General features: G+C 45.5%; 1 protein-coding gene across 1 annotated transcript in view; it reads left to right on the plus strand.

The window, feature by feature from the left end:
* Positions 1-15,368, plus strand: part of heatr5b (HEAT repeat containing 5B) — a 120,749-nt gene that overhangs the window by 27,480 nt on the left and 77,901 nt on the right. The window contains 5 exon segments of the mRNA XM_052024517.1: positions 3,884-4,039; positions 4,988-5,238; positions 7,172-7,283; positions 8,202-8,354; positions 13,242-13,341. Of these exon segments, the coding sequence (XP_051880477.1) occupies positions 3,884-4,039; positions 4,988-5,238; positions 7,172-7,283; positions 8,202-8,354; positions 13,242-13,341 (772 nt within the window).

Raw genomic sequence — 15,368 nt, forward strand, 5'->3', positions numbered from 1 at the left:
CTTTCTCCCTTTGTTAACCCTTCCCCTCCCCCTCCCCTCCACCTTTATCTAGATTCATTACCCTCCCCTATCTGGTTCTATCTGCCCATCACCCATACACCTGTCCACCTGGGCTTCTCCCTTGACCTACCCTTCCCAATCCCCCTCTCATCTGTTCCCATCTCCCTCTCATCCCTCCCTTATCTAGTTTCACTTATCACCTTCCAGTCTATGTCTCTACCTTCCCCCTCTGCCACCCCCCCCCCCCACCTGCTCCAGCTGCCTAATTTGTTTTTTCCTCAACTGTTTCCCTCTATCATCCACCAGCCTCTATCTCTAAATAATCCCTCTCCCCCCATCTGCATGGAGTCCTAGAGCACTACAGCACTGGACCATATCCCTCCATACCTCTTTCATTCATGTACCTATCCAAACTTCCCTTAAATGTTACAATTGAACCCGCATCCACCACTTCCACTGGCAGCTCATTCCACACTCGCGCCACCCTCTGAGTGAAGTAGTTCCCCCTCAGATTCCCATTAAATATTTCACCTTTCACCCTAAACCTATGACCTCTAGTTCTAGTCTCACCGAAGCTGAGGGGATAAAGCCTGCGTGCATTCACCCTATCTACACCCCTCATCATTTTGTATACCTCTATAAGATCTCCCCTCATTCTCCTGCACTCCAGGGAATAAAGTCTCAACCTTTCCCTGTAACTCAAATCATCAAGTCCCAGCAACATCCGTGTAAATTTTCTGTGCACTTTCAAGCTTATTGATATCTTTCCTGTAGGTAGGTGACCAGAACTGCGCACAATACTCTAAATTTGGCCTCACCAACATCTTCAACATAACATCCCAACTCCTGTACTCAATGCCCTTTATGAAGGCCAGTGTGCCAAAAGCTCTCTTTATGACCCTATCTACCTGTGATGTCACCTTCAAGTAGTTATGGATCTGTATTCCCAGGTCCCTTTGTTCTTCCGCACACCTCAGTGCCCTCCCATTCACCGTGTAAGTCTTACCCTGGTTTGTCCTCCCAAAGTACATCACCTCACACTTGTCTGCATTAAATTTCATCTGCTATTTTTCAGCCCATTTTCCCAGCTGGTCCAGATCACTTTGCAAGCTTTGATAGCCTTCCTCTATGTCCACTACGCCCCCAATCTTGGTGTCATCCACCAATTTGCTGATCCAGTTTACCACATTATCATCCAAATCATTAATATAGATGATAAACAAATTTTTTTCCTCATCTGTTTCCACCTATCACCAATCATCTTGAAACCTCCCCCTCCCCAACCTGGCTCCATCTGCACATCATCTCTCACCTCGCCTGGTTCCACATACCACCTACCAGCCTGTCTCATCCCTCCCTCTTGCCTCTTTATACTGGGCATCATCCTTCTAAAGTCTCAGTTCTGATGCAGGGTCTCAACCCAAAATGTCAACCATCCCTTTACCTCTACCAACGCTGTTTGGCCCGCTGAGTTCCTCCAGTTTTTTTGCTCCAGATTCCAGCAGCTGAAGTCTCTTGTGTCTCTGACGAGAGAAGTGGTTAACATGTCAAGTTAATGACCTTGCGTTGGAAAAATGTAAGAAATGAGCTAAGTTTTAATTTGCAGAGAAAGTGGGGAGAGACAGTAAGCAGAGAAGGTCTGTGATGGGGTGGACCACAGAAGTGTGAAAAAGATGAAATCTGAAATGTCAGAAGAAGGGAGAGGGAAAAGTGTAAGATCCGAGACTGGAATGGCTGATGATCTAAAGTTTAATTCAGTGCGGAGTCCTGAAGACTGCTGTGTGCCAAGTCAGAAGATGTAGTACGATTTCTCGAGCCTAAACTGAGCTTCGTTGAAACTGTGTGAGAGGTCAAAGAGCAGTCAGAGTAGGGTTTGGATGGAGAATTAGGGTGGCAGGAAAGTGGAAGCTCAGGGTCACCCTTGTGAAAGGAACACAGGTGTCCAGTAAAACAGGCACCCAACCTGGAAAGTGTGCTTGCGTTCCTGGTGGATAATCAGTCATTAGTGCCAGTGATGATTCTCCACAAAAGAATCCTTCAGACCCTTTCCATTTCACTCTTTATATCGCCCTTTCAAAATATCCAAATGTTCCCTGCTTGCTTTTACCTAACTCCCTCTTTGATGCATTTCCATCATTTGCCTGTGCTTCCCTTGTATGTTCAACCATTTCCTTTTTGCATTGCTTTTCTATTTCCTGTCTTGTCTTCACTCATGCACACACTGTCTCCATGTGTTTGCCTGCCATTCTGTTTGTTTACAAATCTGTACCATACATCTCTCTGACTCTCGGTCTGTACCCAAGTCCAAGTCTCTCGTTATCTCCTGTGCCTTTTATTTCTCTAACTGTTTGCCTCGCTGCCCCCAGCAGTTTGACCTGTCCCCCTACAGATACTTTCCTCATCCTGTCTTTGTCTCATTCTATCTCTAGTTGCCTAACTTTCTCCAGTCTCAAGATGCTCGTCACTCTCTCCTTCTAGGTCCCTCACCCTATTTCTAATGTGCCGCATTTCTGTTTTCACTTATTTACTTGACTCTTGTTTACACACGTGCATGTGCACACTCAGGTGTGCAACACGTACCTTCTTATGTGCATGCACACACACTCATTGTTACTAGGCATTTATCTCTCTTTTATCTTCCAGATATTTGCATATCTCCCTCGCTCTGTTTTCTCCTGATTAATGTTTGAGCCAGGGTTGGGGGGGAAGGAGTGCACGTTAGCAGTGTTGATTGGGTGATACAGTTCTGGGAGCAGATATTGTGAGTGTGGTGACCCAAGGAACCACCTGCCCTGGAAGTTACTTCCCCAGGCTCGAACTGCAACCTAAGTGAGTTTACGGATGTGGAAGCAAGGCAGGTAAATGGAGTTAAAGTGCAGTTCATCCACACAAGGCAGGCAGGCTGGAAGGACTCGAAGGGCTCTTCTGGTTCTGATGTTCGAAGTAAAATAGTATCCATCTGTAATGATCCAAGTATTGCAATGTTTGTCACCACTCTACAAGAAGTATATTGAAACTTTAGGCAAGATGCAGCACAGATTCACACAGTTGTCTGGTAAAAGGTAAATCCATTCTTGAGTACTGTGTAATTACAGATATGGTGCAGGTTTTTGGAGATCTGAAAGGTTGAGCACGGTTGACAGCAGCCAATCGTTTCGAACAACTGGGGGAAGAACATGGGACCATAGGTACAAGAATAAATGTAAGAGATTTAGAACGTGACGGGGGGTGGGGGAGAAACATCTTCACACAGAATTACAGTTCAATGAAATTGACTTCTAGGGTGAATGGTTGAGTCAGAAGCTATGGCCTGCTTTTGTGCAATATGGTTCCATGTTTGCTTCTATGGAGGGCAACCACTGGCACAGACTGACTGTGCCAAATGGGTCATTTCTCGCTCTGACTTTGATGCGGCAGAATAGAGGTGTTGGGCAGTTCGCTTCACTCCAGTGAGCCTGATCTGAACTGGGTGAATCATCAACCTCGCCATGGTGCGATGGTCCAGTCGTTCTGTTCCAGGACCAGGAATTGGTTTGTTATAAACTCCAAGTGGTCCAATGACATCCTGTTGCCTGGGAAACATAATGCCGATGATCTGGTCCTCTTGGTATTACATCACTGTGGTTGACCTTTCCCTCTGAAGTGGCCACCACGCTCCTCAGTTGTTTCAAATGTCAAGGGCAACTGCACCTCTACTGTTCACGGTTTGTTTTCAATTACTTTTCTACTGCGAAAGCAAACCCACTTACTACTGGAGCCCTGGTTTATACTAATTGGGTAAAGTGTCGGTCTACATTTTTGTTTTGTTGTGGGGAGCACAGATATTTGGAATGTGCTCCCATGGTAATTATCCCGACTCAGCGCACTGTTTCTGTCCTGACAGAATCTGTGATGAATGACGCCAATAATGATAGTAAGTCGGGGGCCGCCGATGTGTCTGCGAGCCAACATGTGATGGTGTGCGCCCTACAGGAACTCGGCAGCCTGGTCCAGAGCCTGAGTGCCACTGCCTCTCCTCTTCTTCAGGAACCCTCCATCGGTACGTGGTCAGGTAGATGACAGATAGGTCCCTTGATTTGGAAGGGGGGGGTGGTGGAGAGAAGGGAGGGAGGTTTGTATTGGTGTATATAGCACCTCTAACATGGTAAAATCCACAACCAAACTTCACAAAAAGATGTTTGCATTTGTGTAGTGCCTTTCACAATCTCAGGAAATCCTAAATTGCTTTACAGTCAATGAACTACTTTTGAAGCAGAGTTGCTATCGTAATATAGAAAACAAGCCAGCCAATTTGGAGGGCTGATTTCAGCTGTTTGAGGGGTTTCAGGAATGACTTGCAAAGTCAAGACTACCCAAGAGCAAGATGGATAGGGAGAGTGATCTGGCCCTTACAGATTCGGATACACCAAGTCACAGGCAAGGTCTGAAGCTCAACTTAGGACAGACACTAGGAAGTGTCTGTGGATATTTCTCTGGGTAGGTGGGGAAGGGGTGATATTGGTAATTGCAGTTGTGCAGAGGGAAATCAACTCAAGCAGGCTACTGGAGGGGAAATGTTTAACCCTGTCCGTTTATCTGATTTAAGAATGAACCGGACTCTGTAACAGGATGTTAATGGGATTTGAGTTTTAAAAAGTGTCTTCAAGGAAAAGAAAAGAGCTTACAGCCTTAACAGCTGAAATTTTGGATTTTGCCAAAAACCTGACGATCCACAGACTTGAGTGTTTAAAAATGAGCTAATGATTTGTCTCTTGATGTGACTGGTTTAATTGCCATCTCCACCTTTGTTACTGCAGTAAGAGTGTTTTGTATCACCAAATAAATGTCAGTTAGATTGCAGGCAGGAGAGGTTTGTTTCAGGTTGAAGGCAAACATTGATGCAGACCAAATGATGATGTTACAATAAAGGCCGGACTCAATATTATTTAGAACATGTCCATGGAATTTTTACATGAATTCTTAAATGGAAACTTTTCTTTCTTGAAAGGTCTTCTGGAGACAGTGACCTCTGTGTTGCTCCATCCGAGTATGGCAGCCAGGCTGGGGGCAGCCTGGTGCCTGCGCTGCGTAGCTGTCGCATTGCCCTACCAGCTGACTCCACTGTTGGATAGGTGCGCAGAATGCATCAACAATCTGAAGACATCACCAGAAGCTGTCACTGGATACAGTTTTGCAATGGCAGCATTGCTGGGCAGCGTGCACCAGTGCCCCCTCGGAATTCCTCACTCCAAAGGAAAGGTAAAGAGGAGACCTGACATTTCCACAATCCTTTCTTTGGCCTTGGAACATCCCGGAGCACTTTTGATTGTAGTCGTTGTTGTAATGTCAGAGACATGGCACAGCTAATCCACAGCAAGGTCTCAAACACCGGTGTGACAATTACCACAACCCACTTATAATGTTAGTTGAGGAATAAAATTTGGCTGGGACACCTGCTCTAACACCATGTGATCTTTCACATCCATCCGAGGGGCCAGGTGAGGTTTCTATTCAGTTCCCCTTCTGACGGACGGCACCTCCAAAGTACAGCTCTCACTTCTGAGTCATGGCCACTGCAAGTTACTTCATTATCATTTGGCTGTACAGGAGAGTGATCACCAAGGGTTCGTGCACTCTCAGATAATCTAGCTGGCATGTGTAGCCATTGCATTCCCATTAGAGATGGCTGGCTTGGTGAAGACTGGGTGTAATGGGAGATTGCAGTGAAGTGACGCTGCTTTTCCCAGATAAATCTCATCCTGCAAGAGGGTCCCATTTTAAATTTTATTTTTAAAGAATTGCCATTTAAAAGCACTCTAAATTAATGTTTAGCACTGCATGTATGGCTTGGGTTATTTACATTAAATAGAATTGGGTATTGTAATGTCCTTCCCAATTTGAATTTCTGATTGCAGCTATGTGCAGGCTCCATCTGGTCACCCACATCAGTTCCTGAGAATACTCACCAAGTCCAGGCTGCTCTGACCCTTTTTCACCAGTCTTGATTTTTTTTTTGTTTGGCCCCTGTGTTATTTTGTTGTTTGAATTTTATGAGTGATGCAATTTGAAAAGAGCTGCTTCAAGTGCTACCTGTGTGAGAATACTGAGGCCTGCAGCTTTAAGGAGATTAACTAAAAGGAGGGAGAGTTAATATCAATCTTGGTTATGGTTTTGAGGCAGCAGAATGACTTGCAAAGGCCTGGATAAATCTGCCCGTCATCCTTCAGCCCTGCTCAGTCCACCAAGCACCTCTTGCCCCGTCTCACCCTTCCCCCTCTCCCCATTATACTGCCTAATCTCCCCTCTTCACTCTCAGTCCTGACGTTGGGTTTTGACCTGAAATGTCAACAATTCCTTTTCCCTCATAGATGCTGCTCGACCTGCTGAATTCCTGCAGCAGATTGTTTGTTGCTCGTGGTCAAACCTGCTTTCTGTCACAGTTCTCAGAACACAGAATTAACCTTTGCTTCATTAAGGTTATTGTTTTTGTATCTAGTCTTATTTAAAACACAGATTAGTAACAGGAGTATGGAGGATCATCACAGATTTAGTTGATTTCAGTTTGCTGATTGATCTCGTGATCAGATTCTTAAAACACGAGGATGCTATTTGAACCATTGAGCCTGTGTGCCCACAATTAGTTGCATTCCCTCCGCTCCTTCCCCATAGTCTGAAAATGTTTCCTTTTCAAATATTTTTGTATTGACTTTGCTTCCAGCTCCCCTTCATGCACTGTTATCCAGATCAAAACAACTCGTTGTCTTAAAATTTTCATCTCCTCTCTGGCTCTTTTGCCAAACACTTTTTAACTCAATCCCTCTGGTTACCGACTGACCATCTGGTGATGTGAAATGGTTTCTCTTCACCTACTCTATCCTGGGCATGCTTCCCGCTCTCTAGAGCTGATCATCTCTGCACCAGCCTCAGCTGAACATTGTGCAGCTGCCAACTACTGGAAATGAATTGAGACCGGTCAATCTCACTTCACTAGTGTTGTTCACCATGCAGCAGGGAACATTAAAGCTCTTCCTTTAACTTGCTCTGCCATATGGAGAACAGCCCTAGTTTCTTTGGTCTCTCCACACATCTGAGACTCCTCTCCCCTGGTATAACTCTCCTCTGCAGGCTTGCATTTATTTTTGGTGTTACATTTCTATGGTGAGAGTTGACTTACTCCATTCTTTCCCTGCAGATGGTAGTGAGCATTGCAGAGGACCTGTTGCGCACAGCATCTCAGAACAGTCGCTTGTCACTGCAACGCACACAGGCTGGATGGCTTCTCCTGGGAGCACTGATGAGCCTAGGTTTGTATGTAGGGAGCGTTGGCCCTCGGCGTTAGTGCTGCGTTTATAAGAGCATTACCGGTTATTTTGTCTGATCATCAATCTGTCCTCTTATTGAAAAGATTTTAATGGTGAAGGATCAATTTCCCAGCCTTTGTTCTTTTCTGCAAAATGTTGGCTTGAGAGTTAGCAGCCTTGGGTCAAGTGTAGCACAGTTAGTTTTAGAATCGCACTTCCACAGGTCAGTCCTGGGGGTGCTTTCCCCTCTCCAGAGCTGATCATCTCTGCACCAGCCTCAGATGAGCATTGTGTAACTGCCAACTACTGGAAATGAATGGAGATTGGTCAATCTCATTTCACATAGGACCCTTGCATTGGGTCTGGAGATAATGCTTCGTCCGCTGCACCATTCAATGCTCCTTTCCCCACCTGCCCCACAAGAAGCATGTTAAATCCCGCCAATAATTGCCGGGGGATTGTGGTGACAACTTGGACAAGGTTTGTTATCCCAAGTACAGATGCATCCAGAATGTTGGATTTATAACGTAAATATCTTCTCAGAGGAAGTAGGGCTTGTGAAGCACCATTTGTGAAGTCTAGACTGACTTGCTCGAGAACTCGGCTTGGTTACTGCGGTGCACGTCGGAGACTTACCTGGGCCTCGAGTACTATTTGAAAATCAATAGAATGTGTCCCAAGAACGTATTTGAAGTTCCCCAGTGATGAATAGATGCTGTCGATTTATAGTTCCTAGACTTCTGCTACAGGCTGAGTTACTATCTGGGAATTTTGCATAAGAGGTTTGATGAGCAGGTGCAAATTAACTGTGCAAATCAGTTGTTAGGGCCTCCTCTTGGAACTTGAGTGGCTTAATGTTTACAACTGACAGGTTGTAAGCTTCACTGTCAAGCTGAAGTGGCTTTTTTAAATCTATTTTAGGTCCTTCTGTAGTTCGATATCATCTCCCCAAGATGCTGCTGCTCTGGCGCAATGTGTTTCCACGTTCCCTGAAAGAGCTCGAGGCAGAGAAGGCTCGAGGGGATTCCTTTACCTGGCAGGTGACCCTGGAGGGTCGAGCTGGTGCCTTGTGTGGTAAGGTCTACCTTCAAACAGAACAGTGCTCTTCCTGAAAAGATGATTTTAATGCAAGAAAGCAGTACAGCTTCCAATTAGTTTTCAAGAAGGCATATTTTAGCAGCTGTATTACTCATGAAGAATTACACTTCCTGCCCCAGAGTCCTTTAATGATTGAATTATTTAGTAACTTTCACTTCTCCAAAAAGATCTTAAAAACGCTTTACAAATGAGTAAGGTACTTTATTCGATTCATGTAACATAGGAAATGTGCCATTCTGGATACACATAACAACAGTGATGAGGTGAATGAACTTTTTTTTTCCCAAGTGGCGATACCATAGAACCACAGAACAATACAGCACAATACAGGCCCTTCGGCCCACCTAATACTATCTAAACCCTTCCTCCCACATATCCCCCTATTTTAAATTCCTCCATGTGCTTATCTAACAATCTCTTGAACTTGACCAATGTATCTGCCTCCACCACTACCCCAGGCGGTGCATTCCATGCACCAACCACTCTCTGGGTGAAAAACCTCCCTCTGATATCTCCCTTGAACTTCCCACCCATTACTTCAAAGCCATGCCCTCTTGTATTGAGCATTGGTGCCCTGGGAAAGAGGCACTGGCTGTCTACTCTGTCTATTCCTCTTAATATTTTATATACCTCTATCATGTCTCCCCTCATCCTCCTTCTCTCCAAAGAGTAAAGCCCTAGCTCCCTTAGTCTCTCCTCATAATGCATACTCTCCAATACAGGCAGCATCCTGGTAAATCTCCTCTGCACCCTTTCCAACGCTTCCACATCCTTCCTATAATGAGGCAACCAGAACTGGACACAGTACTCCCAAGTGTGGTCTAACCAGAGTTTTGTAGAGCTGCATCATTACCTCGCAGCTCTTAAACTCGATCCCATGACTTATGAAAGCTAACATCCCATAAGCTTTCTTAACTATCCTATCCACCTGTGAGGCAACTTTCAGTGACCTGTGGATGTGAACCCCCAGATCCCTCTGCTCCTCCACACTACCCAGAATCCTACCATTAACCTTGTACTCCGCCTTGGAGTTTGTCCTTCCAAAGTGTACCACCTCATACTTCTCCGGATTGAACTCCATCTGCCACTTCTCAGCCCAGCTCTGCATCCTATCAATATCCCTCTGCAAGCTTCGATAGCCCTCCACACTATCCACAACACCATTGACCTTTGTGTCATCTGCAAACTTGCTAACCCACCCTTCTACCCCCTCATCCAAGTCATTAATGAATATCACGAAAAGTAGAGGTCCCAGAACCGATCCTTGTGGGACACCACTAGTCACAGCCCTCCAATCCGAATGCACTCCCTCTACCACAACCCTCTGCTTTCTACAGGCAAGCCAATTCTGAATCCACACAACCAAGCCTCCCTGGATCCCATGCCCTCTGACCTTCTGAAGAAGCCTTCCATGTGGAATTTTGTCAAACGCCTTACTAAAATCCATGTAGACCACATCTACTGCACTACCCTCATCAATCTTCCTGGTCACCTCCTCAAAGAGCCCTATCAGGCTTGTGAGACATGATCTTCCCTTCACAAAGCCATGCTGGCTGTCCCTAATCAGTCCATGATTCTATAAATGCTCAAAGATCCTATCTCTAAGAATCCTTTCCAACAGCTTGCCCACCACAGACGTAAGGCTCACTGGTCTGTAATTCCCTGGACTTTCCCTACTACCTTTTTTGAATAAGGGGACAACATTTGCCACCCTCCAATCCTCCGGTACCATTCCCGTTGACAACGAGGACTCAAAGGTCCAAGCCAACAGTTCAGCAATCTCCTCCCTCGCCTCGTGGAGCAGCCTGGGGAATATTCTGTCAGACCCCAGGGACTTATCTGTCCTAATATTTTCTAACAACTCCAACACATCCTCTCTCTAGATACCTACATGCTCTAGAACATTAACCTTACCAACACTGTCCTCAGCATCATCAAGGCCCTTCTCTTTGGTGAATACTGAAGAGAAGTATTCATTGAGAACCTCACCCACTTCCACAGCTTCCAGGCACATCTTCCCACCTTTGTCTCTAATCGGACCTACCTTAACTCTCATCATCCTTCTGCTCTTCACGTATGTGAAAAAAGCTTTGGGATTCTCCTTAACCCTACTCACCAAAGCCTTTTCATGTCCCCTTCTTGCTCTCCTCAGCCCCTTCCTAAGTTCCTTCCTTGCTACTCTATATTCCTCATGAGCCCTATCTGATCCTTGCTGCTTACACCTTTATGTATGCTGCCTTCTTCCTAATTAGTTGTTCCACCTCTCTTGTCACCCATGTTCCTTCGCCCTGCCATTCCTTCTCTGCCCCACTGGGACAAGTTTATCCCTAACATCCTGCAAGAGATCCCTGAACAACGACCACATCTCCATAGTACATTTCCCTTCAAAAATGTCATCCCAATTTACACTCTCAAGTTCTAGCCTTATAGCCTCATAATTTGCCCTTCCCCAATTAAATATCTTCCTGTCCTCTTTGCTCCTATCCTTGTCCATGACAATGCTAAAGGTTAGGGAGCGGTGGTCACTGTCCCCCAAATGCTCACCCACTGAGAGATCTGTCACCTGACCCGGTTCATTACCTAATACTAGATCTAATGTGGCATTCCCTCTGGTAGGCCTGTCAACATACTGTGACAGGAATCCTTCCTGGACACACTTAACAAACTCTGCCCCGTCTAAACCTTTGGCACTAAGCAGGTGCCAATCAGTATTTGGGAGGTTGAAGTCTCCCATGATGATAACCCTGTTATTCTTGCACCTTTCCAAAATCTGCCTCCCAATCTGCTCCTCAGTATCCCTGCTGCTACTGGGGGGCCTATAGAATACTCCCAGTAGAGTAACTGCTCCTTTCTTGTTCCTAACTTCCACCCATACTGACTCTGGAGAGGGTCCTTCTACATTATCCACCCTTTCTGCCGCTGTAATAGTGTCCCTGACCAGTATCGTCACCCCTCCTCCCGTTCTCCCCCCCACCCCCCCCCATCCCTTTTAAAACACTGAAATCCAGGAATATTCAATATCCATTCCTGCCCTGGTGACAGCCAAGTCTCTGTAATAGCCACAATATCATAGATCCATGTACTTATCCAAGCTCTCAGTTCATCTCCCTTATTCCTGATATTTCTTGCATTCAAGTAAATGCACTTTAGCCATCCACCTTTCTACTTTTATACCCTGTAATTTGCTTCCTTCCTCAAAGCCTCTCTACATGTTAGATCTGACTTTTCCACATCCACTTCTTCCTCTGACCTACCGCCCTGGTTCCCATCCCCCTCGCAAACTAGGTTAAACCCTCCCAAACCACCCTAGCAAACCTGGCTGCAAGGATATTGGCCCCCCTTGGGTTCAGGTGTAACCCGTCCTCTCTGTACAGGTCCCACCTTCCCCAGAAGAGATCCCAATGATCCACAAATCTGAAACCCTCCCTCCTGCACCAACTCCTCAGCCACGCATTTATCTGCCACCTCCTCCTATTCCTACCTTCACTATCGCGTGGCACTGGCAGCAATCCTGAGATTGCTACCCTTGAGGTCCTGTTCTTCAGCCTTCTGCCTAGCTCCCTGAGCTCACTTTTCAGGACCTCATCCCTCTTCCTACCTATGTCGTTGGTACCAACATGTACCACAACTTCTGGCTGTTCTCCCTCCCGCTCGAGAATACTGTGGACCCGATCAGAGACATCCCGGACCCTGGCACTTGGGAGGCAACATACCATCCGGGATTCATGTTCACTTCCACAGAACCTCCTATCTGTTTCCCTGACTATCGAGTCCCCTATCACTACTGCCCTCCTCCTCCCTTCCCTTGTGAGCAGCAGGACTGGTCCCAGTGCCAGAGACCTGGCTACTGCTGCCTGATCCCTGCAGGTCATCCTCGTCAACAGCTTCCAAAGTGGAAAACCTGTTATTTGAGGGGAACAGCCTTCGGGGTCCTCTGCACTGTCTGCCTGTTCCCTTTTTCTTTTTCTCTCCCCTGACAGTCACCCTTCTATCTACTTCCTGGACCCTAGAAGTACCTGCTCTAAGGGGGGGTGACTGTCTCCCGATGCACATTATCTACATAACTCTCTCCCTCCCTGATGCTTTGCAGTGTTCGAAGCTGTGACTCCAGCTCATCAATTCTGAGCTGAAGTTCCATCAGCCTCCAGCACTTACTGCAGAAGTAGTCACTGTGCACCCCAGCAGGGTCCACTAGTTCCCACATCAAGCAGCTGCTGCATGTCCTCCATCTGAACTAATTCTTTCCCTACCTAGTTTTATCCTACTTAAAATTTATATGATGGTTGAGAGGAAGTTAAACTTCCTTCAAGGTTAGCAGTTTGCATGTGAACATGAGTGTGTCTTAAACCTCAAAGCACAGAGTATTGCGTAGAACCTAAAATATTAATGCAGGCCGTTCGGCCCAGCTGCTCTAAGCCAGAGTTTGTATTCTACTTCACCTTGTGTTCCCTTTCATGTATGCATCAAGCCTTTCCTTAAATGTATCAGTGCTTTCTGCTTTATTTCTCCATGTGGCAGCACTTCCCCATTCTCACCATTCTCTGTAGGGAAAGGTAACTGACAAAGATGAAGATCTAAAGAGTTAGGAATGAATTCTGCTTTTCAGTTGTTGGCTGCGCATAGTTCAGCCTTGCACTTATTTTCCCTGACCCCGGATTGGTTTCCCTTTCCAAACTCCCTCAGGTGAGGAGTGACCACTTCAACACGGTGTCTGAGGGATGATGTGAAGTACGTCACATCGTACTTAGTACTTTGAACAGAGCTGGGCGGGGAGGTGTTGAGGAGTGTGTGTGGGGGGGGGGGGGGGTGCACGAGAGGAGTGAATGTGCCTTTTGAAACCTACGTCTTGCTCTTTCCCTGCAGCCATGAGGAGTTTTGTCGCCCACTGTCCTGAGCTTCTCACCGACGATGTGATTCGCAGAATAATGACCCCGATTGAATGTGCCATGCTGATGTTGTCTCAGTGAGTACTTACCAGATTTCCCCCAACATCTGGCACAAATCCTAGCATAACTAAATATATTTCAATTAAACTACAATTTACGTTTGTTGATTTGCTTGATGTAGAATAATTTTAGAAGCTAACTCAGGATGTAAAGAAGCAGAGTCGGCCAAAAGAGGGGTTTGAAGGTGTTTGGAGAGGAACAGTCTAGCAAGGGAATTCCACTGCCTGCAGCAATCGTTACTACATTTAGTATTGAGACAGACTTAGTTAATCCAGCAAAGAAACATTTATCCAATAGTGATCAAATGATGGAATTCAATGATAGGAGAAGCTTAACCTGTCCCAACATTAACTTTGAGAATGTTAAGTTGAATAGGATGAGGCAGATGCTTGACAGCAAATGGTTCCAGACTGTTTCTTCATAATCCTACAGTCAGAGTATGATGATCAAAGATAGTTTGGGTTAATGCAGGACCAGTATATTTTTCCAAGGGGTGAGAAATCTTGTTAAAATAACTATTGGTATTGGTTTATTATTGTCACTTGTACCGAGGTGTAGTGAAAAGCTTGTTTTACAAACCGATCGTACAAGTTAATTCATTACACAGTGCAGTCACATTGAGTCAGTACAGAATGCATTGATGTAGTACAAGTAAAATCAATAACAGTACAGAGTAAAGTGTCACAGCTACAGAGAAAGTGCAGTGCAATAAGGTGCGAGGTCACAACAAAGAAGAGGGGAAAGGTAACACTTAAAATTAAAGGAGTGAGCATACAGAAGTGCAAAGATATTGTAGGTTCAGGGGGCTGATAGAGAGAGCACAGGAAGGTCTAAAAGGTAGTAAGATTTGCGAACAGAGAATATGGAAAGATGTTTGTGAGGGGCATCAAGATTAACACATCAAGATCTTATTAGAAAAGAATGGAGGGAATATGGGCAGTGGCCACAGCTCAGTTGCTACATCGTTGATGTTCCTTCCGTCACAAGGTCAGAAGCAGGGATGTTGAAAGGTGTTTCATTTTCAACTGCTTCGCTAGTAATTAGCCAGTGGCCACATACAGCAAGTCCTGGGCAATATTCTGTTAAAGGGCAACAACTGAGAGCCTAAGCACTCTGTCTTGATGCTTAACAGCATTATCATTGCCGGATTCCCTAAGAGTCACTACTAACAGGAAGCTTAACCAGACCGCACATGGCTGGGGTTGTATGTAAATCAGACCTTGGGTATCTACAGCAAGTAACCCACTGACTCCTCTATATCTTCTCACTACAACACAAGTGTGATAGAATTCTCTTCATTTTCCGGGATGAGTGCAGCTGCAAAAGTATCAAGAAACTCAATATTATCTTGTATTTTCTTACGACATAGGAGGTGGCCATTTGGCCCATTGAATTAATGCTGGCTCTCAGAGCAATCCCATCAATCCCATTCCACCAGTATTTCCCTGCAATCTATTCTCTTTCACATGCATTCTCCAATCACCCATCTCATTTTGCAGTGTCCACCACACACCTTCCACCACCATTGCACATGGGGCTACAGTGCACGCATCTACACATGTCTCTGGCAAAGTCTCTCGGACTCTGTCACCTCCTACCAAGAAGGGCAAGAGCAGCTAATGCACGTGAACATCACCACACTGAGTTCCTTTCCAGCAACTCCCCATCTTGACTTGAAATATTTTGCTGTGTGTTTCTTGATGCTGGGTCAGAATCCTGGAACTCCCTGTCCAACAGGATTGCAGGGAATATCTTCACAAGGCTTGCAAAGCTCCATGAAGGCAGCTGTCTATTTATTAAAGGAAATTAGGAATGGCCAGACTGATTTCTTAGTACAAATTTTACATTGATGGCATCAAGTTTTGATTTCCTGTGATCATTTTATAAAAACGTTCTTAAGGTCTCCATTAGATTACTGTTCAGTCTTCTGTTCATACCTGAAAGGTAAGACCACACCATTTTGAAGACATCCATCTGTAGCATAGTGTGAGAACTGAGGTGCTCTAACCCGCACATTTAAATTTGTTCACAGTATGTGGACGTC

The sequence above is a fragment of the Pristis pectinata genome, chromosome 10, assembly GCF_009764475.1.
Source record: "Pristis pectinata isolate sPriPec2 chromosome 10, sPriPec2.1.pri, whole genome shotgun sequence".
NCBI lineage: Eukaryota > Metazoa > Chordata > Chondrichthyes > Rhinopristiformes > Pristidae > Pristis > Pristis pectinata.